This window comes from Phalaenopsis equestris, unplaced genomic scaffold, assembly GCF_001263595.1.
Source record: "Phalaenopsis equestris unplaced genomic scaffold, ASM126359v1 Scaffold000224, whole genome shotgun sequence".
NCBI lineage: Eukaryota > Viridiplantae > Streptophyta > Magnoliopsida > Asparagales > Orchidaceae > Phalaenopsis > Phalaenopsis equestris.
In genome coordinates this window covers 4,773,983-4,796,006 of record NW_018164666.1, presented here as the reverse complement: position 1 = coordinate 4,796,006, position 22,024 = coordinate 4,773,983, and the positions used below count along the sequence as shown (strand labels likewise).

The following is a 22,024-nucleotide window of genomic DNA, read 5'->3' as shown; positions in this document are numbered from 1 at the left end:
TGAGGTAATTAATTAAGTGATTAAGTAATTATATTATTTATTTATTTATCTTTATTACTTTTCCTCCTCCTTCTTTCTTCTTCTCTTTTTTTTTTCTTTATTTACGGTCAACAACAAGAAGTAGGTTTGCTATCTTATTAGTTTATCCCAGTCTTCCATTTGACAGGGTATTTATGGATTATGGTGTCTATATTGATCTTTATCATTTTGCTTATCGCTACACCATCTGACAGTAAACTTTTTCGTGTTGGTGTTTAGGTTGTATGAATTTATCAGTGTCACCACTCTATTATCCACCAAGCTTACAAGTTATTCTCTACACACACACATGTGCTAATTGTATCGTACATGCTTTATCAGAATCTACTCTAGGAGTCGAAAATGTTTGTTTAAACTTATTTTGTTTGGGTAAATGAATTTTTCCTTTGGTTTATACCAATCTACTCATTCGACTAGGTAGAAGGGATGTTTCTTAAATGAATTGGCATCATTTTGCACTAATTACTATTGTTGGGTCATGAGCTTGGATTGACGCTTCCACAATTTGGGCCAGGGGCTTCCCTCTGGAGCTATAGAGGTTACATTTGGATCAACAAATTCACGAAGCAATGACCACATTTAGATTCACAAAAGTAATTCTACAAATAGAATTGTGATGGCAATGTAAAATGCGACATAAATAGAAGGTTGCCCCAAACATGCACTAAATTTTGGATCTGTTCGAGCGCCTTTAGCTTTCTAGAAAATTATAGTGAGGCATACAAACATTTTTTTTTTTTTTTTCTAAAAAAGTCGTAGATTAATTATTTTATAACCATAACATTTTTACATATCTAGTTATAAAAATTAACTTCTAACCACAAATTTTAAGAAGAAAACAACAAAAAAATTATTCTCCAAATGCAGGTAGAAGCTGTCTCAAGAGTCTTAAAACATGTTAAACATTTCTTTTTCCACTAAAATATATTTTTATTTATCATTGATGGAAGAAACCAACTCTTAACAACTGAAATAATTTCTAATAGAAAAGTTGAAAGAATATTACATGAAGACTCGTTCGACTTGGATCGAAAAAACTTCGCTTTATTTCTCTTTTGAGTCCACTTGAGTGTCCCGTGGCCGGCTCTATTCATCTCCTACTAGTTTTGCTTTCAAACAACTAACAAATAACTTATATAGATTATTATCTTAAGCACATGTTCTAATCATAGAGAGAACTAGATCATACATGGAGATGATTATTCAATCACCTTATCAATTAAGGTGGTGGTTCTGCTGAATGTAATATGCAACTGAAGGTCTTGCATCGATATTAATACTTTGAAATGGCTTTGGGCTTTGGCTATCAAAGCCCATTGGTATCAAGAGAATGTAAATATTGAAAATTTAATTTATCACATGCTTTAAGGAGTTGATTCCTAATAAGCATAAAAGAGTTGATGATCAAAATAATTTCTGAATTTTTAACAATGTTTGACGCAGTCTCTTAGCACATATAAATATGTTAACTTAAATGATAGTTTTTATTTTAAATTCATTATTATAATATAGTACATTGATAATCTTATAAAATTAAAAATATATTGAAGGTAATGCTTTTAATGTTAATACTAATAAATCAAATTTGATTCTATTGAAGTTGACCGAGCTTAGGTTGAATCAAATTGAACTAATTAGAAATATGATTGCAATGTAAATATTTTGGATTCAAATTTGTTTGTGGATAATATTTGTATTTTGCTTGCAAGAAAAAAAAAGAAGAAGAAAAATCATAATAAAGCTTAAGACAACAATTAGTGAGTCTTAGATTTGCCCTTTGGCTATTTGTGCTCTTTATTCATTGGTGATGGTTGATGTATAGCTCTATAAAACCAAATATGAATTGCATATTATAGCCTAATGAATACTTTTCGTAACATAAAAATATGTCAGCTATAGCTCCTAGATATATGCTGAGGCTTTCTGAGTATAGGATATGTCCATGTGAAGTTAGTCAAATTTGCATTTCTTGGGCTAGATCCCGTGAATTATTATGGTGAAAGTTTTAAATGGACTTGCCTAGTTGGCCTTTTGGGGTTGAGTAGATAGAAGAGTTGCTTTGATGAAATCAGTCTGTATTATTTAGGTATCTCTCTGCTATGGGACAACTTGACATTATTAATTGTTCAACATTATGAAAGCACCTTTTTCTAGTCATTTTAGGGTATATGAAGCCTTATCTCTTAAGGAGTTCAAATGATAGATTCTTTAATGCTGTGATATCTCCTAATTAACTCCAAGTAAATTTAAAGTTACTTGTTATGATTCAGAACTAATATTGATTTGAGCTATCTTAAAATCAATTTTTAATCACAAGTCTAGTCAAATTTGATTTTAAGATAGATCAGTTTAATATTGTTTTGAATCATATATATACTAACTGTCCTATGCTCGCACACCAAACATTCCAACCACACTAGATTCAATGGGTTTTTATAATGAAAATCTCTTGTTCTTAATAATTTGAGTGTGTGCAAGATTCGTGTACATTAATCGGATAATAAAATAAATGTTTCAACATTTGCATCTAAATTTATCCTTTACAAACTAGAATTATTCTAGCAAGTGTAGCTAAGAAGGTGAGTGAGAGCTACGAGATATATTCTTAAATTGTAAAGAATACAAGATTTATGCAAAAGCCTAAAGATTCAATGTATCTCAGAGAGGTGATCCTCTGACACCCTATTGCTAGGTGAAGGTGGAGATACAATATTATATAGAAAAATTATATTTTGAGAAAAATATATAAATTATATTGTAAAGCTCAATGAAAAATTGTTATGAATTGAATATTAGTTAGTTTTATATATTTGATCAGAGGGCATTTACAACTGACAAGCAGATGTCTGACCAACTAATGTGAGTACGCGGCGCATCTATATGTATATATATATATAATTTTTTTTTAAGTTATATGGTTTTCTATGCATAATTTTACAATATAAAAATATTATAAAAAAAGAAATTAAATATAAGTAAATATACAAAAAAATTATAGTGCGTGTGCAAATGCCCAAATAAAAAAATGGTGTAAAATGTTTTTAAAATTCTATAAATTTGACTAAAAGAATATCGTTCGAACTCAACCCCCAAGAGTTAAAAAAATAAAATAAAAATAGAAAAAAAAAATAAAAAAGGAGAGCCTTTGCTCAGCTAATCGACCTGAAATAATTATTATATTGCCGTCTCTTTCAGCAAATTAATACATGCCCTCAAATTCGCAAGTTATCATCAAAGTAAAATCGGTCATTAACCCCTCCAACTTTCAAATATTTATATAAATAAATAAATATGGAGAGATAGGTAGCTCAGAAAATAGAGATATCGTCAAGGCTGATCGCCGTTACGTACGACGAGCGAAACTCTTCTTCTTCATTGCTTTAATTGTCAGCTTGTTTGGAGCTGTGGCGTTTTGAAAACGCACCTGACCTGTTTGGGTAAACTGTATTTTGACATCTTATGCGTTTTCAAAAAGCTAAAAACAAAATTTTCACACCGCACCTATATATGTGCGGTGGCAGCTTTCTGGCTGCAGACCGGCTTTTCAAAAAAATAAAAAATTTTAATAACCATCACACACCTAATTTATCGACATATTATTTTTAATCAGTGTAGTTGCAGATTATTCAATAAGTTGCACCCCAAACAGACCCTTAATCTCTCTCTCTCTCATTTTTCTTCAAGAAATTAAAATCATAGACGATACTAATAAATTGATCTTCTCAATGAAAAAATATTACTTACAATAGAGGCTAGAAAGAGGGAGGCTAACCTCGTGGCCCTTGTTATTTATACGAGTTCTTGAAAGAGCATCCTCCACAAATTTATTATAAGCTTCATGAATCTGGAAGAGACTATCCTTGCTTTTATACGAGTTCTTGAAAGAACATCTTCCACAAATAACCTCGCGGCCCTTCTCATTTGCACTTCTAGCAAACTTGGGGAACAAGGAATGTTTTGGCCACGATTTTTTCATTCCTTTTGTGTTGTTTTGTTTCTTTATTTCTTAGCATGTCAAATAAAGCAAATAAAAACGGGTTAAGTACTTTATACAGTTGAATACTATATGATAAAATAAGGGTTCTCGGGTTAAATAGGATTTAGTATATCCAATTAATCAAGATTTATATTGACGGAGATGGCAATGAAGATGACACTCCACGATGAAAGAAATTCTTAAATCTGCATCGCATTTGAATTTAATAAATTCGGATTTACATCACAGAAGAGGTGGAATGTTGGAAGAAAGGTGGCACCCAAAAAAATTCAATTTAACTGAGCGTTAGATTTGATTTTTATTTTTTTTAATGTTTAGTTGGATTTATGCTAAATTCATGGCTAAACCCTACTAAGACTATGTTGTAGCAAAAGAAAATGTATGTGCCATTGGAAGGAATCACTAAAAGACCTGAATCGGTGACCTAGAAAAATGAGAAATGCTTGATTAAATAACTCTAGGGTTGATCCGCCTTTCCTATCTGTTATTTTTAATATAGTAAATAAAAATTACAGTAGAACTCATGTCAACGCTGACAAAGTTGTATATGAAATCTTCAACATCAAATAAGATTTTTCTGATGAAGAGATTATTCAAAATGAAGATGACAAAAAATAGTTCAGTTGTTAAACACTTGAATAGTTTTAACTTTGTGAATAATTAAATGTGTTTAGTGAGCATCAAATTCATTCATAAGGTTAGGAAACTATTTTTTTCTAGCTTCATTGCCGAACATCTAGGATGCATTAGTCATGATAATGAGTAACTCTTCAGGTAAATTGAAGTTGAACTTCGATAAGATTGTGAGATTAATGCATAATGGAGACGTATATAAGAAAGCAACAAGCAATGAATCTTTAAGTTTTAAGTTAAATATTGAGAACATATGAAGAAATATAGACATCTTTTGCATAGATTATTATTGCCATCCACATTCCTACAATCAATTTTAATAGGTCAAACTTCTTGGTGTATTTTTATGATCTATTTAACACAAGCTGATGTTTCCTAGCAACACTTAAATAAAAAACTTTAAATAATTCAAATTTCTTGGTTTATTAACTGCTGGAATATAAGTTAAAGCTAACGAATTTCTACGCCTGCTTTTCACATTAATGAATTTTAAAAATTAGAAAATTTTAGAAACAACAGTTCAAGAAATTGCATAAATCTGTGACAGTAACCAACACATTTGTTGCTTTTAGAGCGTTAAGCTGAGGATTTTATAGCAACTTCTTGTTGAATACATTTGACAACATTGCTCTCTCTAATCTTGCATTTATATCCTTAAAATACTCGGTGATACAAATCATTAACTAGCTATTAAACTTTCATAAAACACGCTTAATCCTAAAGAGATAGCTGGCATCATCAGAGTCAGCTATGGCTTCGGGTGCTCTGGCAATGGAGAGGAATGCGTTCTTACTCTGCTGTAGTCTGCAGTATAAATCATCTCCTGATCTTCTTCTCTATTCTCATGCCCGCTGTTTAAGCCTACTTTGATTTCAAATCTTTCAATCTGCATAAAACAAAGCAATCAGACTTTTGATTCTCAGTCAAAATCTCAAAGTTCGTATATAACTAATTAGAATGGTTAACCTTATCTGCATGATTTGGTGACAGAAATGCAGCTGGAACAACTTTCAAAAGCTTCCTTCCTGTGATGCAACTACTTGCAACTTCAGGTTTTGAGGAAAAAAATATGGATTTAGATGGTTGCTGAGAAGAAAAGAGTAGAATCAGAGAAAGACAGAGAAGCAAATACATAACTAGTTTATTTGCCATTTTCTTATCTCAGAGGTAATGCAGAAATCATGAAGATCTAAATACTTGGAGGATAGGGAGAGAGATTTAATAATTGAAGGAATGGGAGGAGAACATGGGCATAGGTGTAAGAGACTGCCATTGTATCTTTGAGAGGAGACAAGTTGGGTGCATCAAACAAACTTTTCAATCAAATCAATTCCAGAACTCAAAACTCTCTCCTAGTTTTGGGTTAAAAGTTTGAGCAAAGCCTGTGGAGTGAGGACCCATACACGTGGTGAAGTCTCTTCTCTCTAGCATTGAGGCATGTTAAATTGTCTACATAACAGGTTTATTAATGAAGTAAAGGATTTTGGTTTTCAGCATAACCAAAGTTTAAGAAAAAAAATTGAATTAAAGATCAAAATCCAACCAACTCTTAATTCAAACCATCTTTAATAAAACTAAAGGGAGATTTACATATATACCACTCAATTCTTATGTATTTACATATGTATCGAACACCTAAACTTCAATTCTTAAATACATGCTACCCTCTCTATGCATGAAAAGATATATTTCACTTCTTAAAAAGTTATAATAGTGATATTTTTGATATGATATGAATGATTCGAGTGATATAAAGGTAAAAAAGCAAAGTTTAGGTGTTAGATATGTGAATACATAGGGGACTTGGTGGTGTGTATGATATGATATGAATGATTTCAGTGCAGCTTAGGCTATGTCAAATTTCAAAACCTTGACATCCAACATTTCACTCTTGAAACATACAATAAACGACCGCAAGGTCTTGTCTGCTCCCTGCTTCAGTTTTGATAGGGATCGGGCATTATTTTTAGGCCTCAGGGCACTGGAAAAATGCGATAGAAAATGTCTCTTGATCTCCAGAAAACAGGTGATTACTCCCATGGGCAAATCGTCGAACCACCTTAATGCGGTTGATCTTAACATTGAGAAGAATCTCTTACACTTGAGGGCATCATAAATTTTCAACATGCATATGGATGATTTGAAGGATGCGTAGTGGTTGTTGGGATCCGACCGCTTTTTATATGATTCTAAGATGGGCATCTTGAACTTCCCCGGTGGTTCAGCTCCCGAGACCTGTAAAGAAAAAGCATTCTTCGGCTGCCTATGCACCTCGGTCTGTGCTGGTCGGTTTCTCTCCTCCATAGGGCGGGTCCGGCGCTGTCTTGGTACCGGTCGTCTGGCTTCTATTGTAGGTGGATCACTTTTCCTGCATTTTTGCTGGTGGTTTCCTTGAGGGGGGTTAGGTGCTCCTCGCTAGTCGGTTCTCCTCCTGGGGCTGGGACTGTCCCCAAGACAACCACGACTCTGAGTATCTCTCCAAATTGTCCTGACATCAGGTTGGTGATCCAATTTTTTAAATCCTGCAAGCATTGTTGGATGAATTCTTCCATGAACTCCCTAATACATGTTGCTTCCACTACGTTCCTCTTATTGGATTCTCCCTGTTGTTATTGTTGAGCTCCTCTTTTTATTGATGATATGTTTCCACGCACACCACACCTTAAAAGATGTTGAATCTAAAATTTTTCAGGAAACACGCCCAAGGTATAAAGCATTTTATAGGAGAGAGAGAGGGGAAGAGAGTGAATACAGTAAAGAATAGTAAAAGAGAGTGTCATACTTTTGTTCATGATATGAACCTCCATTTATACATAAAGGTATAAACATTACAAAGTATACATTAGTCCCCTCATTATTGATTTGTCAGAGGGACTGTTTGCTAATTTACAGAAATATTTGTATATAATAAAATTAGAAGACTGATTCAATTGGCAGAAAGTTCACCAACCGCTTACTGAGCCTTGAATCCATCGACATCTGATCTGCGAAGATACTCCTTGTCGATCTTTCTGATGGTCAATCACCACCTTGTGAGAGATCTCCTGACACGCCCTGATACGCATAAAAAATGACTACTTTTTCATATATATTTTATGCTCAATTTTAATGATTTTTAATGATATTACACTTTAAAGAAAGGTATTTTGCATATTTTTGGTTTCAGGGACAAAAAAAGGAGTTTTGGAGAAAAAAAGCAAAAACAGTGCAATTTGAAGAAAAAAAGAGTAAGAAAGAAAATTCTGTCCTGGCACATTTCCATATGTCTTTCTATGTTTAATCTCATTTACACTTCTCACATATTTTTGAATAAAATTACACTTTAAGGAAAAGTTGTTTTCATGCTTCTTAGAAGCATGAAATGTTGTTTTCATGTTTATTTTTTAGGTATATCTGTTAGGAACAAAACACAACTGAAATGAGATGAAACGAAGTTAGAACAAAGCCAAACAGAGCGAAACAGTGGAGCTGCTGCAGACTGAAGCTGAAGGCACCCAGATCGGCGCTAACGGGGCCCAAGTTCAGAGAAGCAACGAAAAGTGGCCCCGACGGCGCCCGGACCGACGCCGACAGTGCCCGGGACGGTTATGGACTGATTTTTGGCAGATTTTGATGTTCTAGAAGGCTCCCAAGTGATTCAAGCACCCCATGAAGTGATTCAATGCATCTAGACACTTGAAGAAGGCTCTTGAATGAAGAGACATGTCTTTTGGATTAATATATTTGACTCTTAGGAAAAATGAGGGAATTATTGTCTCTTTAAAAAGGAGGGCTTGGCGCCTCTCATGTGTGTGCGTGTGTTGGGGCTTGTGTGTGTGTGCGCGTGAATGTGTGAGTTTTTTGTAGAGTAAATTCTTGTGTGTGGAGAGGATTTTCTTGAAGAATTGTAAGAGGAGATGGAAGGTAATGGAAGGTAAGATATTTCTTCTTATTTCTTCTTCATTACACTTCTAAGAGAGAATTTAGTGTATATTGTAAAGAGCGAAAGTGCTACAAGGGAATCGAGGGATTTACTTGAGGAGAAGTTTAAGATAAGTTGTGTTCTTTCATTTCATTATTTTGTAAACTTGGTTTTATATATAAAATCTGTGTTTTGTCGTATAATCCTCATGAGTTATGAGTAGACTTCTTTATCTTTCTCTCTACTCTGAGATATGATGAAATTAAGAGATAATTTGGATGTGCCTTTTTAAAATATAAAATAAATTGTGATGATTTTTCCACTCCGTTCTTAATTTACTTTTTGATCTGACTAATTGAAATGTTAAAATCTGTTGTGAAACATATGATCCAAGAAATAGAGTATAATTTCTACAACAAAGTGAGAATCACATTTAATTCCATGGAGGAGTGTTTTGTTCAGGGAATTAGGTGCAAATAAATAAGGGCATGTACATTGTTGGGCGTAGAATTGGAGATTTTAGAGTGACAAACTAAAATCCTCAATTTGGTCTTAGTGTTTAAGAACTAACGCGAGCGTTAGCCTTCAGGGGAAGGGAAGTGGGAGCTCTTGAGTGAGAGTCAGTATCCTCCCAGCCAGACCACGGATTTAGGGACTAAACCTGAGATAAGCCAATGATTCTCTATAACACTGAATCAGGGTAGAGTACTAAAACTGCTCTTATTTGGCACAATACAAATTCAAACGATTTATCTCTATCAGTAACCAAAAATTCATTGTAGTAGGAAGGATAATTTCTTAAATTTGAACTCTTCGTCACAAAACTTTGTTTAGTCTTAGTAAATTTAACTTTAAAGTTTAGAAATTAATTGAGTAAACTTAATTTTGTTAGCATACATTAAAACCACTGTAATCAACTTTCGTAATCAACCCACTGTAATCAACTTTCCAAACTAATTGCTTATAGTAGTATAATAGAATTAGCCTAAGAGATTTCCTACCTCGCTTCTTCGTTGGATCGATACTAGGGTTTTTAAAGAAAGCTCTATATTACTTGAAGTGATACGTGCACTTACGTAAAACCCTTGGTGTGTGAACTATTTTCTATATTTTATAATATTAGCTGTTAAATATAAATTGGGTCAAGTTCTTGGCCATTTTTTAAAAACTAAATTAGTGCGTCATTATAGGTAGACGAATTAAATTCACGCGCTAGGGACGCATCACGCCCTATCGATTGCTCGAACAAGGCGTTCCCTTCGCCAGTGTCCAAATCAGACGGTTGTCTACGATTACGTCCGATTGATCATATCTTCTTCCCTAGCCATCCATCTAGCTTGAGATTCGTGCTGGCATATTTCTCATATACAGTATGTGTGTGTGTGTGTGTGTGTTGACCTAAAACAAGAAAACACGCAGAAAAACATCACGCGGTAGGGGCACATCACGCCCTACCGATTGCTCGAACAAGGCGTTCCCTTCGCCAGTGTCCAAATCAGACGGTTGTCTACGATTACGTCTGAACGATCATATCTTCTTTCCTAGCCGTCCATCTAGCTTGAGATTCATGCTGGCCTATTTCTCATATACAGTATATGTGTGTGTGTGTGTGTGTGTCTGTGTGTGCCCTTAATGATTTTTTATAAAGAAAACTTGAAAGGATTCATGTCGTTAAAAATCGATATTACTTATATAAATGTTAAACAAAAAATTGCTCAATTTTGCAAAGTTTTATTGTGAAATGAGACATCAAAAAATGGAACAATGGGATCTATTTGTGTTATTTTGACAGAACTAAGTTGAAACACAGAGAAGCGGATTGTGAGTTACTGAAGAGAATGTGCGAATATCTGACGGATGAGAACCAGAGGCTGAGGTGGGAACTAAATGAGCTTAGGTTCTACGGATCAAAGATTGAAACTCCGAGGATTTGTCCTTCATGTGAGAAACTCACTGCTGAGGAGGAGGAGAAGAAGGATAGGGTTCTTCAGCTGTGCAGTTAATAACTTATCTGAATGACTGGCTGAGTACTGTAATTACGTTAGTTGATGCATTGTTAAAATTAAGATTATGGTTAAGGTTCATGCAAATATGAATGGTAAAGGAGAGAGTATGTATATGTAAGGAGTAGTTCAGTTTTGAGAGGGCAGGCTGCATGCTTTGTTAAATTAAAATTTTTCTTTTTTTATTTAGTTTGACAATTGATGATACAAAGATATGACATGATATATGTTTTATAAAATTAATTAAATTATTTATTTCTCATCAAATAATATTATTAAATTTGAGTGTTATGTATGTATTTGCCCCTAATATTCAATATTTCATATTGAATACAATTATTACTGATTAACTATGTACTTAGTAAGATGAATATTTATGATTGAGAAGATACATTTGAGTCAGACCTAGCTTTGGCTCCAAAGATAGGGAAAATATTATATATTTTGTAAGTATATGCGGATAATGGTAGATGGGAAGATCACACCACATCTAAGTGAAATTATAATGATGTGGTCATCCCATCCACAATTGTCTGCAGATACTTACAAAATATATATATTTAATCATTTCTCCCAGAGATGAGAACTTGGGTGAGGATTTTGAAGAGGATAAGAATGAAGAATAATGAAAAATTCTACATTAATTTATAATTACATTGATATTTTTGTTTGTTTGTTTGATGCATTATATGTGTTGGGATAATATTTATCAAGAGTATTATAATGTGCCGACCCTATTTTCTTTTATCGAGTTCATGTTAATTTGCTTCATTAATCATTATTAATGTTTCTGTAATATTATTTTCTGTTTGTGATAGATTAAATTGATTAGGATTGTGATTACGATAAAATAAACTACAATTAAAATGATAGTGTTCAATTTTGGGCTCTTAACCTAAAGTCAAATGATAATAAGAGTTCTTCCTGGATAGTTTATGAACCCTAGAATTATTCTATATGTCTTATATCCAATTAGGTTATATCATCAAAGCTAGAGCCTTATATAAACATCATTAAACAACTAAAATATTGTATGAGATTGCCCGAGGCAAATTGCCAGCCAAATTTGAGGATCACAATAGATCAGGTTGGTAGGAAAGTATATTGAATCATTAAAATGCGTAGTTGGGAGAGTTAATGTCGAAGTGTGAGTCAAAGATATACAATGATTGAGCCAACAATTTTTTAACTTCTAAGATTTTAGGAGTTTAAATGTTAGAGGTGATGGGGATTAATGAGCTTTTTTTTAATTTCAAATTACATTATTTAACATATCTTTAAATATTCTTTTATTTATTTGTATATTTCAAGCTAAAAGTTTCTAGTTGTTAAAAATCTATATCTATGGGGGTGGGTGTTATGATATTGCATAAAATAGGTGGCCCATGAATGGGGTAGTAAATGGAACCAAATGGGTCTATGACTCACAAAACTAGAGATTGATTTCAGTCAACAACAATCAAAATCCTGAATATGAAAGTGGGGACGACTGATTTATGATGAAAAACTCCATGTATGGCCCAAATGGTGATGTGGAGTTCCAAAAGTCTTGCATAATCATATCGAAAATAAGGGCCCGTTTGGGGTAGCTTATAAACGCAGCCTCACCGTTTGAAAAACTGATTTCGGCAGTTTATTCGAAGATGCGGTTGAGTTTTTACACTAAATGTAGGCCGTGGGTCGAACCACGTGCAAAGTCAGGCGCGGAGCGGCGCTAGAGATATGGGACAATCTTTCATTCTATCAAACCTATTCACTCTTTCACCTGCGAGCCGCGTTTGAAAATAAACTGTTTATCTGGATAAGCACAAGCTACCTCAATCACACTCTAAGATATGATTTAAATCAACCATAAAATACTCATAACTTGGAATAACTTAAGTTTTTCACCAAGTCGAGCAACAATGATTGCTAGCAATGATAGTTAGTTTCAAACCATTTAAAGTTCTTTTAATCTCCAATATCTCTCCAATTTCAAATTCAGTGAAAATTTCATTTAGAAAATGGGGATATATTTATAATTTCTTTACTAACATTTTATAAATTTAGCTAAAACATGAAATTATTTCGTTGGATGTTTCATCTTTGTTTTTTTAATCATAGATTATGTCTTAGCATTTAAGCATCTTAATGACCTTAGAATTTGTTTATATTGAGCTCATTGGATTTCTCTCAATAAAAACCTCATTTTGCTTATAATGATATAAAAATAGATTGTCAAGTCCTCCAATTAAAGTCAGCAAAATTTTTAACTATAATCAAAACATGGATTTGAGCTCATTTGGGGTTAATTATTGGATAAATCACTCTTTGCAAATTTTTATATAAGAAATTCTTTATATGATTTTTAAAAGCGCCCAAAAAGATAAATATAAAAGTTTTAGGTGTTATGTATGTAAAAACCCCTAGTTTTTTTTATTTTATAAAAGATTGTTTATGGCTAATCTTTTTAAAAGGGTTTGTAGGTTTGTATTTGTTTAGGGTCTGTTTGGGGCAACTGGAGCTTATCCAGCTTATGCTGATAAACAACTTATCCTGATAATCTGCTGATGAGTAGCTGATCTGGATAAGTCGTCTGACTGTTTTGTTTGTGTATTTGGAAAATAGTTGATTCTGAATAAATGATAATTCTGCTCATATTAGAGATAATTTATTTAGTTGTTTGGTTTTTGTGTTTTGTAAACAACTTATTTGCAGATTTTTTTAGTTTGATGAAAAATTTGTCACGCAGAATTTGTAATTTTCTCAACAAAACGACAATGCATACATGTTAGATATTTTAGAACCAATTAACCCTCTTCAGACTAATTTAACATATACAAACCACCAAAAAATTACAACATAACATTAATTCATTTGAAATGTGATAAGTTTGTAAGAGAAATGCTTTCTTCACATTGTGTGAGTTTCCCGCGTAACACAGAAAAAAAAAAGGAAAACTTATATATTCACACAATTTCTATTCAACCAAACAGATGGTTGGGTGAAAAAAGCAAGAAAATCAACTCAGTGGATGATTGGCAGTTTATTTTGATGATAAATTTGATGCGAATAGGAGGACATAGAGAACATGTTTGAGACAGGAGATGCTGTGACTGGGAAGCTTTTCCAACGTTTCAATTAATCCTATAAACACCCCAACCTCGGTTCCCTCTCCCCACACCTTCCTTTCCTTCGCCTTCAAATTACTCAGAAAAAAAGGAGTAATTTGAGCATTAACCATGGCTTCAACTCTCCATTCTCCTGCCCCATTTCTATTTGGTTTCGACTCCAGCAAGCCCCACAAGGTTGCTGATGCCGTTCTCCCACCAATCTCTGTTTCCTTTCGATCGGCCAGAGCGAGTAGACGGGTTCGAGCTCAGGCTATATCCGCTGAGGCGGAGGCTTAGAGAGACAATAGAGTCAAGAAGCAGGGGCGCGCGGGCTGTCAAGGAAGTTATGGCTAACCAGAGCTTCGGCAGAGGAGGATAGAGAGCGGCCGAAGGAGAGCGACGGAGGATTTGTAGGAGGGGGGAGCCTGGCTTTCGGCAACGGAGAGCAACAAACGGCTTTGTTCGAATGGCTTTCAGCTAAGGAGAGCGAAGGTTTGTGGGCCGTGAGAGCTAGGTTTCTCATGAGCCAGAAGGGTAGAGCCGTAAAACGAGGGATGAAAGCTGTTTGCGAACGAGGATCGTGAGTATAACCCCGTGATCTGCGTCTAATAAAAAAAATTAAACAACGTTTCCAAATAATTTGTAAGAACGTGCGAAACAAAGATAGGCAGCATTCTGAAAACGCTGTCATACTTATACGCTGCCCCAAACGGCTCCTGTGATCAATAATGACTCTCACTTGTTAAATTTTAAAATAGAAATATTACAATTATTAAAATAAAAAAGATAGAAGTCAGTATTCCTTATAAAATCTTCTATTAGTATTCCTTATTTTCTTTTGACAATGCCCAGCTCTAAATTCAAGCATGCATTAGTACTAAAGGATGATCAACTGAGCAATTATTTTTTTTCTAGAAAGACGTGCTACAAAAAATTTTCTTTAAAACTTATTTGCTTGAATCATTTTTATTTTTATTTTTATTTTATTTAAATTTTATTTGCAAAAAATTATTTTTTTAAAAAACATTCAAAATATATAAAAAATATTTGAGTATCTAAGTAATAAGCTTATTAATTTTAAAATAAAATAAATTATAAAAATTACATTAAATGTTGTTGGATCATAATCTGTCTTTTGTGAATCATGCCTCGAGAGTTAGAGCTGAGTGAAAGAGAGAAAGGAAGAGAGAGAGTAGAATCAGTCAACCAGAGCGGTCGGTCTGTATGCGAGGTTGGTCAGTTGAACGTGATTGGCCAGTTTTTTTTTCGTTGAATGAGTCTTGGCTCATTTTTTGTTCAACTCGAGTCTTACAGGGCTTGTGTCTCGCCAGTCTCGTTGGTTCGTTGTTTCAACTAGATCTCGCGATCTTCTAAGGTCTTAGGCGAATATTGTCGCAGTCTATGTGGAGTATCCGACGACACTCGTTGTCTGGATGATTTACATCTCACTTTCGGCGGGTCCTACTGCTTCCGAGCAGCGAATCTCCATAGCTTTAACCTATCCTGGGTTTTGGAGATGAGACTTCATGCTCAGTCGTGAAACTTCAGTTGATTGTTTACCTCGAGAGGAGACACTTTCATCTTAATCCTTTATTTTCTTTGATATTTTGTGCAGATGTATATATTTTCCTAAAAAAAAAGTAAAACTAAAAATAAGAATAAGAAAATAAATTCAATCCGAAGCCATTCAAACTGAATATAAATAATAAGATTTTTTTTTTGGTGGGTTGACTTCCAAATTTTCCGCAAATTGCCTCCGTGCCAGTCGCACTCTTCTTACTGTTAATACATTCACGTCCCAGTAAACGCCAAACTATTAAGAATCATGCAATTAGCCAAAGCTTCACGTGACCAGCAATTGCAAGGCTCCCCAATCTGGGACGGAGAACTCCTGATTCCAATACTTTTGAACTTCAAAGTCCACCCCCATCATCACGTGATCCGCTGCAACTTTAGCTCCCGCTAATTTACTACTCTGATGGAACCAGAAGCCCCCCGCGTTACCTCCATTGCCCCCTTCTTCTCTCTCACACCACTGTCGCCAGCTCACTACAGAGCATAGCGTATGAGATCACAGGAAGCCTTCTCTATCTATAAAACCCAACTCCCACAGCTCACTTATCATCTACTCCTCCAAAGGAATCAGCTTTATTTCGTTTCCTTCATGGCCAACGCAAGAATAATACTCCTTCTTCTTTCCCTGCTCGCTCCTTCTCAGTTCGCCATTGCTTCCTTTCGGAGCTTATACAGAGACTTTGATATCACATGGGGAGGTAATCGAGCTGAGATGCTCAATCATGGCCAGATGCTCTCTCTCTCTCTTGACAAGGCTTCGGGCTCCGGCTTCCAGTCGAAGCATGAGTACCTCTTCGGCAAGATCGATATGCAGATCAAACTCATCGCCGGCGACTCCGCCGGCACTGTCACCGCTTACTACGTTAGAAATACATTATACATTCCTCCCCTGTATTTTCTTTTATCCAAGAAAATAACAAATTTTTAGGACTGAGCTGCAATATTCTGTTTCTTTCTTTCTTTCCAGTTATCATCTCAGGGCCCGATTCATGACGAGATTGATTTTGAATTCCTCGGGAATTCGAGCGGAGATCCTTATACTCTGCACACCAACGTGTTTACGCAGGGAAAAGGAAACAGAGAGATGCAGTTCCGGCTCTGGTTTGATCCAACGCTGGATTTCCATACATACTCTGTTCTCTGGAATCCCCTACACATTATGTTAGTTCTTTCAATCTTTTCCTTCTGCCCCATGCAACTGTTCTAATGAAATCGTGATATATAAACAGATTCATGGTGGATGGAACTCCCATTAGAGTATTCAGCAATCTTGAAAAAACCGGCGTGCCATTCCCCAGAAATAAGCCCATGAGAATATACTCTAGTCTGTGGAACGCTGACGATTGGGCTACAAGAGGAGGTCTCATCAAGACAAACTGGGCTCACGCTCCCTTTACGGCTTCATACCGCAACTTCAAAGCCGACGCCTGCGTGTTCTTCGCCGGAAAATCGAGGTGTCCGTCGAGAAAGATGGCCGGCGGGGGCGGAGGAGGAGGAGCGTGGATGCTGTACAAGATGGATTTGGAGAGTAAAAAGAGGATGAGATGGGTGCAGCGGAATTGCGTGATCTATAACTATTGTGCAGATCGCAAGCGATTCCCGGCGCGTCTTCCGCCGGAGTGCGCGGTGGCTTGAGAAGAAGATGGAAGGACGTGTTATTCTTTCATTCTTTGTTGATTTCGTTCGTCCTTGAAATAAGTTATTTCTGTTTAGCGGACAATTTTTTATTTATTTACATATCTCATACTTAACCTTTCATATTTACATTTTAATACGTTAAGTTAATGCATGAAAATATAATTTTCACTTTTAAAAAAACAATAATTGTGCTATATTTATGTGAAATTAAAAAATTTAGCGGTCTTTATGTAAATATGAAAAAGTAGGTGTGAGATATAAAAATAAATAACAATGTGTCCGACGTACACTTGTGTCTATTGTAATGTTGTTACATGATATGAGGTAAATGGGCCAAGATGGCATATAAATGTTGTAAATTTATGTGTAATGATGACACACACACACATATATATATATATATATATAGGAAGAGAGAGAGTGACTTCTATCTCTTCTCTCTCTGCTCTCTAGGGTTAGGTATATATATATGGGTTGCGTTCCTAAGTCAGTTGGTAGAGCATCCACTTCAGCGGTATAATTTCCTTATGGTCTGAGGTTTAAATCCCGCCTCTGGCAAATGATGCTTTAAGAATGGGGTCCTCGAATATTTAGGCGCATGGGTCGCCCATGGACCTGACTGAGATTGAACCAATAGGGTGGATTGGAGAATTGATGCCTCGACCCATTCTTTTAGCTAGACCTCTTTGACAATTGATCAATAGTTGACTCGTGTTAATTGTTCCGGTTTATGAAATTCTTGACTTGATATTTACTGAACTTTTTTGTTCATTCATTTTAAAGTATTTCAGCTATTACATTGGTGCTCCATTTTTCGATAACAGTAAATAATAACAGAGTTGATAGAGCGCTTTTGTTCAATGGCATAACTACAAGCATATAAATAAATAAGAATGATAATAATAAAGATGATAAATCCTAAGACTTAGCTCTGATATTATTAAATAATAAATATGAATCATCAAAATAAAGTTAAAAATCATTAAATCCGTTTTGAAATTAGTGAAATAGAGTTAGTATGCTTGATTTTAATGTAAGGGAGGTAAATGTATTTTTTTGGATTATTATTATTTTTTAGTTGGGACAACCCGGTCAAGAAGCTCATGGTTTTCCATCGTCCTGGTGTTGTCGGGTTTCCTGATCTACATAATTCGAAGAGGGGATCAAGCCTACTCCGACCTGAAAATTCTTATCAACAATCACTGGTTGCATCCTCCAAGAGAACTTTACAGATCTGGGTAGTAAGGTTAAATTTAGGTTCGGTGATTTGTTTATTAGTGTTTCATTTAAGGGTTTGTTTAGGGCAACTGCAACTTATTGAATAATCTACCGATAAGCTGATTAAAAATAATATGTTGATAAAGTTAAGCACGATCACTATTACAAATTTTTATTTTTCAGACCGTAGCCAGAAAGCTGTCATCTCACCTAAAAAGATGTAATGTGAAAATATTATTTTCATCGTTTTGAAAATGCATAAGCTGTCAAAACGTAGTTTTCCCAAACAGACCTGATGCGTTTTCAAAACGCCACCACATCAAATAAACTGCCCGAATCAAACATACCCTAAGTTTTAGTGCATTTTTCAATTTTTAGGGTTTAAAATTTTTTGTTGATTAAGACTTCTTAGCTGATTAAATTTTGTGATTTTTTTTTAAATGAATTGGTCAAGGTTTCATTGTTCCGTCCTATTGGGGTCATTGAGTTTGTGGTTTGATTAATCATGAATGACCAAAAGGTACTTCATTAGCATTCATAGGTTGCCTCCTTCGAATTTTCCTCTCAGACTAGGTCATATTTTATGGCTGGAGTTTAAAGTTTAATCATTTTTAGTGTGTGTTTTTTGTTTTATCTTTTATGTTTTTTTCTTACATTTCAACGTGTGTCTCTAACATATGTTAAGTGTGCTTTCATTCTCTTATGAGAGGTTAAACACTCCTTAACTTAGGTTATTTGAGTTTGAATTGAGTTACATCGGGTTAAGGTTGATTTAGGTTAATCTGAGTTGGGTCGGGCTGACCCAAGTTTGATCTAAATTGATTTGGGTTAATCCGAGTTAGATCGGATCAATCCAAGATTGACTTAAATTGGTTTGGTTTCATTCGAGTTAGGTTTGGTTGACCTAGAATTGATTTAATTTGATTTGAGTTAACTCCTACTTAGGTCAAGTTAACCCAAATTTGAATTTAAATTGATTGAAATTAACCCGAGTTAGGTAGACTTTAAAGCCTTGATTAAAAAAAATTTTGGTAATGATCGCATACACCACTATATATTAGATCTATTAATTTATATTTATATCCTACATGAAGTTGTACATGAGATAAGAACTGTCCCTTAGTAAGAGTACAAATATTGTAAAAACAATAAGCAGACCCCAAAAATTTAAATATTGTAGATAATAACAGAGTCCACCTCACCCCTTGACCTTGTGCACCCACCATATCCTCTTTTTCTTAAAAAAAATATTTTTATTTATCATTTAAATCCGACTTACTTTCTAGCGGTATAATAAAAAAAAAATTACAATAAACAAGATAAATCCAAAAGGCAAACAAACATCTAGTATGATTAAAAACAAACCAAACACCAATGATTATTGACTTCCCATCAAAACAATCACCTTTACTATTTACAAACTCAAATCACCATCCCTCCATCCAAAAAACCTCCCTTTCTAGTTTGCAGAGCACTCAGGTGGAAGCCCCTGCGGAAACCTCTTCAAATCAGTACAGTAATTATAAACCATATAATTTTTCTGCACCCAATTCATTCTCTTCAAGCTCTGCGCGTCCAGCGCTTGATTCATCCATGCTTTCGAGCCACAGGAGGAAGAAGCGAGCGGACCCTGAACGCAGCCGTCAGCGTTCAAGTTCCTGAACGCCGCCATGAATGGAGCTTGGCTCCAGTCAGTCTTCACCAGCCCTCCTCTGGTAGCCCAGTCCTCTGCATCCCACAGACTTGAATACAATCTCATCGCCTGATTGTTCGGGTAAGGAATCCCTTTGGTAGCCGCCAGATTCTTGAATTCTCTAATGGGCGATCCATCCACGTAGAATCTGCAGCAAATTTTAGAAATTGAGAAATTAACTTACTCCTAAGAGCTTATCTTATATTATAGAAATATACAAGAAAAAAAAATCTTACACAATGTGGCTGGGATTCCAAAGGATGGAATAGTTGTGGAAATCTTTGGTAGGATCAAACCAGAGGAAAAACTGCATCTCTCTGTTCCCCTTCCCCTGCGTGTAAACGTTCGTATGTACTATATACGGATCGCCGCTGAGATTGCCGAGGAACTCAAAATCAATCTCATCATGCGCTTCTCCTTGCGACGATAACTGCAATATTCACAAATATTCACACACAACTCCTCTCAAATCCAAAAACCAAACAACAACAACAACAGTAAAGATGGAGTAGAAACTCACATAGTAAGCAGTAACAGTGCCGGCGGAATTGCCTGCAACAAGCTTGATCTGCATATCAATCCTACCGAAGAGAAACTCGTTCTTAGACTGGAAGCCAGAACCGGAAGACTTATCGAGGGAGAGGGTGAGGAGCTCGCCATTGTTGAGTATCTTTCCACGGCCGTCGCCCCAGGTGATATCGACGTCTTGGTTGAAGTTACCGGCTGCCGAAGCGAAGGAGGTGGAGAGTATGAGAAGAGGGAGGAAGGGTAGAGAGAGGGGAGGAAGGGTAGAGGCCATTGCTGATGGTTGATAGTTTCCTCTGAGTTTGGAAGATGATCGAGAGATGGTGTATTTATATAAGAGAATGGAGAGCTCTGCCCTGCTTATGGGTAAGAATGGCAGCTGTAGTTTTCAGAGGCTATTATTATTATCGATGTGGGGGACTTGAGATTTGGGCATATATTAGATGATTGTCATGCAAAATATATTAATTATTATTATTATTATTATTATTATTATTATTATAAGTTTTTTGATTGTGAAAAAGGTGTATAATTGGCTTGTTTCCTAAATGAAAGTGATTAGGGTGGTGAATGGGTTTGAAGTGCTGGTTTTGACGTAGGGGTATCTAACACTTGGACGTTTTTTATGTAGGAGATGACAGGATAGTGAAATGTTTAATAAATTTTATATATATCTATATGTGTGTGGAGAAATTATTGCATACGGACACCGCATGCATCTCTGCATGCGGTTTCCGATCCTGACCGTAGATCACGGTGATCTACGGTTAGGATTATTCCAGTTTTTCTTTTTTTTAAAAAAATTTAGTGGGGCCCACCGAAATACATCCTGACCGTAGGATCGGACACGTGCGGTGTCCGATCCGTATGAAATAATTTTTATTTTATTTTTGCATTTGTTTAGGTCTGATCATAATGATGAAATCGTATATAGAGTAGAGTATAGCACAAAATAAACCGAGGAGAAGAAGAACTTATTTAGGAGATTTTTTTTAACTTATTAATTTAATATTTTTTTTGTATTTTAAATTTTAAATAAGTTTGTATATTTTTAAAATTATTTAAAATATCTAAAATTTTTTTGATTACCTTTAAAAATAACTAATTATTTTATACTATATCAAATATATGTTTTAAATAAATAAATAATAAAAATGATCTTAAATGTCCCTTGAATAATTGCTTACATTCAATTCAATAATGACTTAAAAAGTAGAACAAAAAATTTTATAAAAAATTTAAAGCTAAGTTTACTATCAAAAAAGAGAACTGTGTTAATAATATGTACTAGTTATAAATCTAACTATTAAAGATTTGTATATTTATATAAATTTGATGAAAATGTCAATTCAATATAAAGAACTAAATTGTAGGAAGTGCCCCATATGGTGATAGTTATAAAAGGAGTTCAAGAGAGTTCAAATTATAGGGTGGTAAGAATTATTTGTTCTTATGAAAAAGGCTAAGAAAAAGTGATTGATGTTGAGTCAATGAAAATTTATAGATGTTTTATCATAGCCCCTCTCCTATTAGAAATAAAAATACGACGCTTTGGATAGATTTAACAAATAACTAGTGTTTATTGTGTGATATCTTCTAAGGAATATTGATCAATCTGAATCCTGCAAAGCAGTATAGATCCAACAACATTGGGAGCAATGAGCTATTTTGCATTATAATAAACATTCAAGTCTATATAATTCCTCAACA

General features: G+C 34.8%; 3 protein-coding genes across 3 annotated transcripts; 1 reads left to right on the top strand and 2 right to left on the bottom strand.

Moving 5' to 3' along the window:
• Positions 1-5,210: 5,210 nt before the first annotated feature.
• Positions 5,211-5,976, bottom strand: LOC110023563. Its single transcript, XM_020723043.1, has 2 exons — positions 5,636-5,976; positions 5,211-5,555 (listed from the first exon to the last, which is right to left on the bottom strand). The coding sequence occupies exons 1-2, from the start codon at positions 5,819-5,821 to the stop codon at positions 5,418-5,420; spliced, it is 324 nt and encodes a 107-aa protein (XP_020578702.1). The 5' UTR covers positions 5,822-5,976; the 3' UTR covers positions 5,211-5,417.
• A 9,420-nt stretch (positions 5,977-15,396) lies between these two features.
• Positions 15,397-16,977, top strand: LOC110023537 (xyloglucan endotransglucosylase/hydrolase 2-like). The gene is made up of 3 exons (XM_020723008.1): positions 15,397-16,102; positions 16,208-16,401; positions 16,470-16,977. The coding sequence occupies exons 1-3, from the start codon at positions 15,731-15,733 to the stop codon at positions 16,873-16,875; spliced, it is 972 nt and encodes a 323-aa protein (XP_020578667.1). The 5' UTR covers positions 15,397-15,730; the 3' UTR covers positions 16,876-16,977.
• Positions 16,978-19,379: 2,402 nt separating this feature from the next.
• Positions 19,380-20,714, bottom strand: LOC110023522 (probable xyloglucan endotransglucosylase/hydrolase protein 23). Its single transcript, XM_020722989.1, has 3 exons — positions 20,310-20,714; positions 20,026-20,219; positions 19,380-19,937 (listed from the first exon to the last, which is right to left on the bottom strand). Exons 1-3 carry the CDS (start codon positions 20,586-20,588, stop codon positions 19,556-19,558), a joined length of 855 nt encoding a protein of 284 aa, XP_020578648.1. The 5' UTR covers positions 20,589-20,714; the 3' UTR covers positions 19,380-19,555.
• Positions 20,715-22,024: the final 1,310 nt, after the last annotated feature.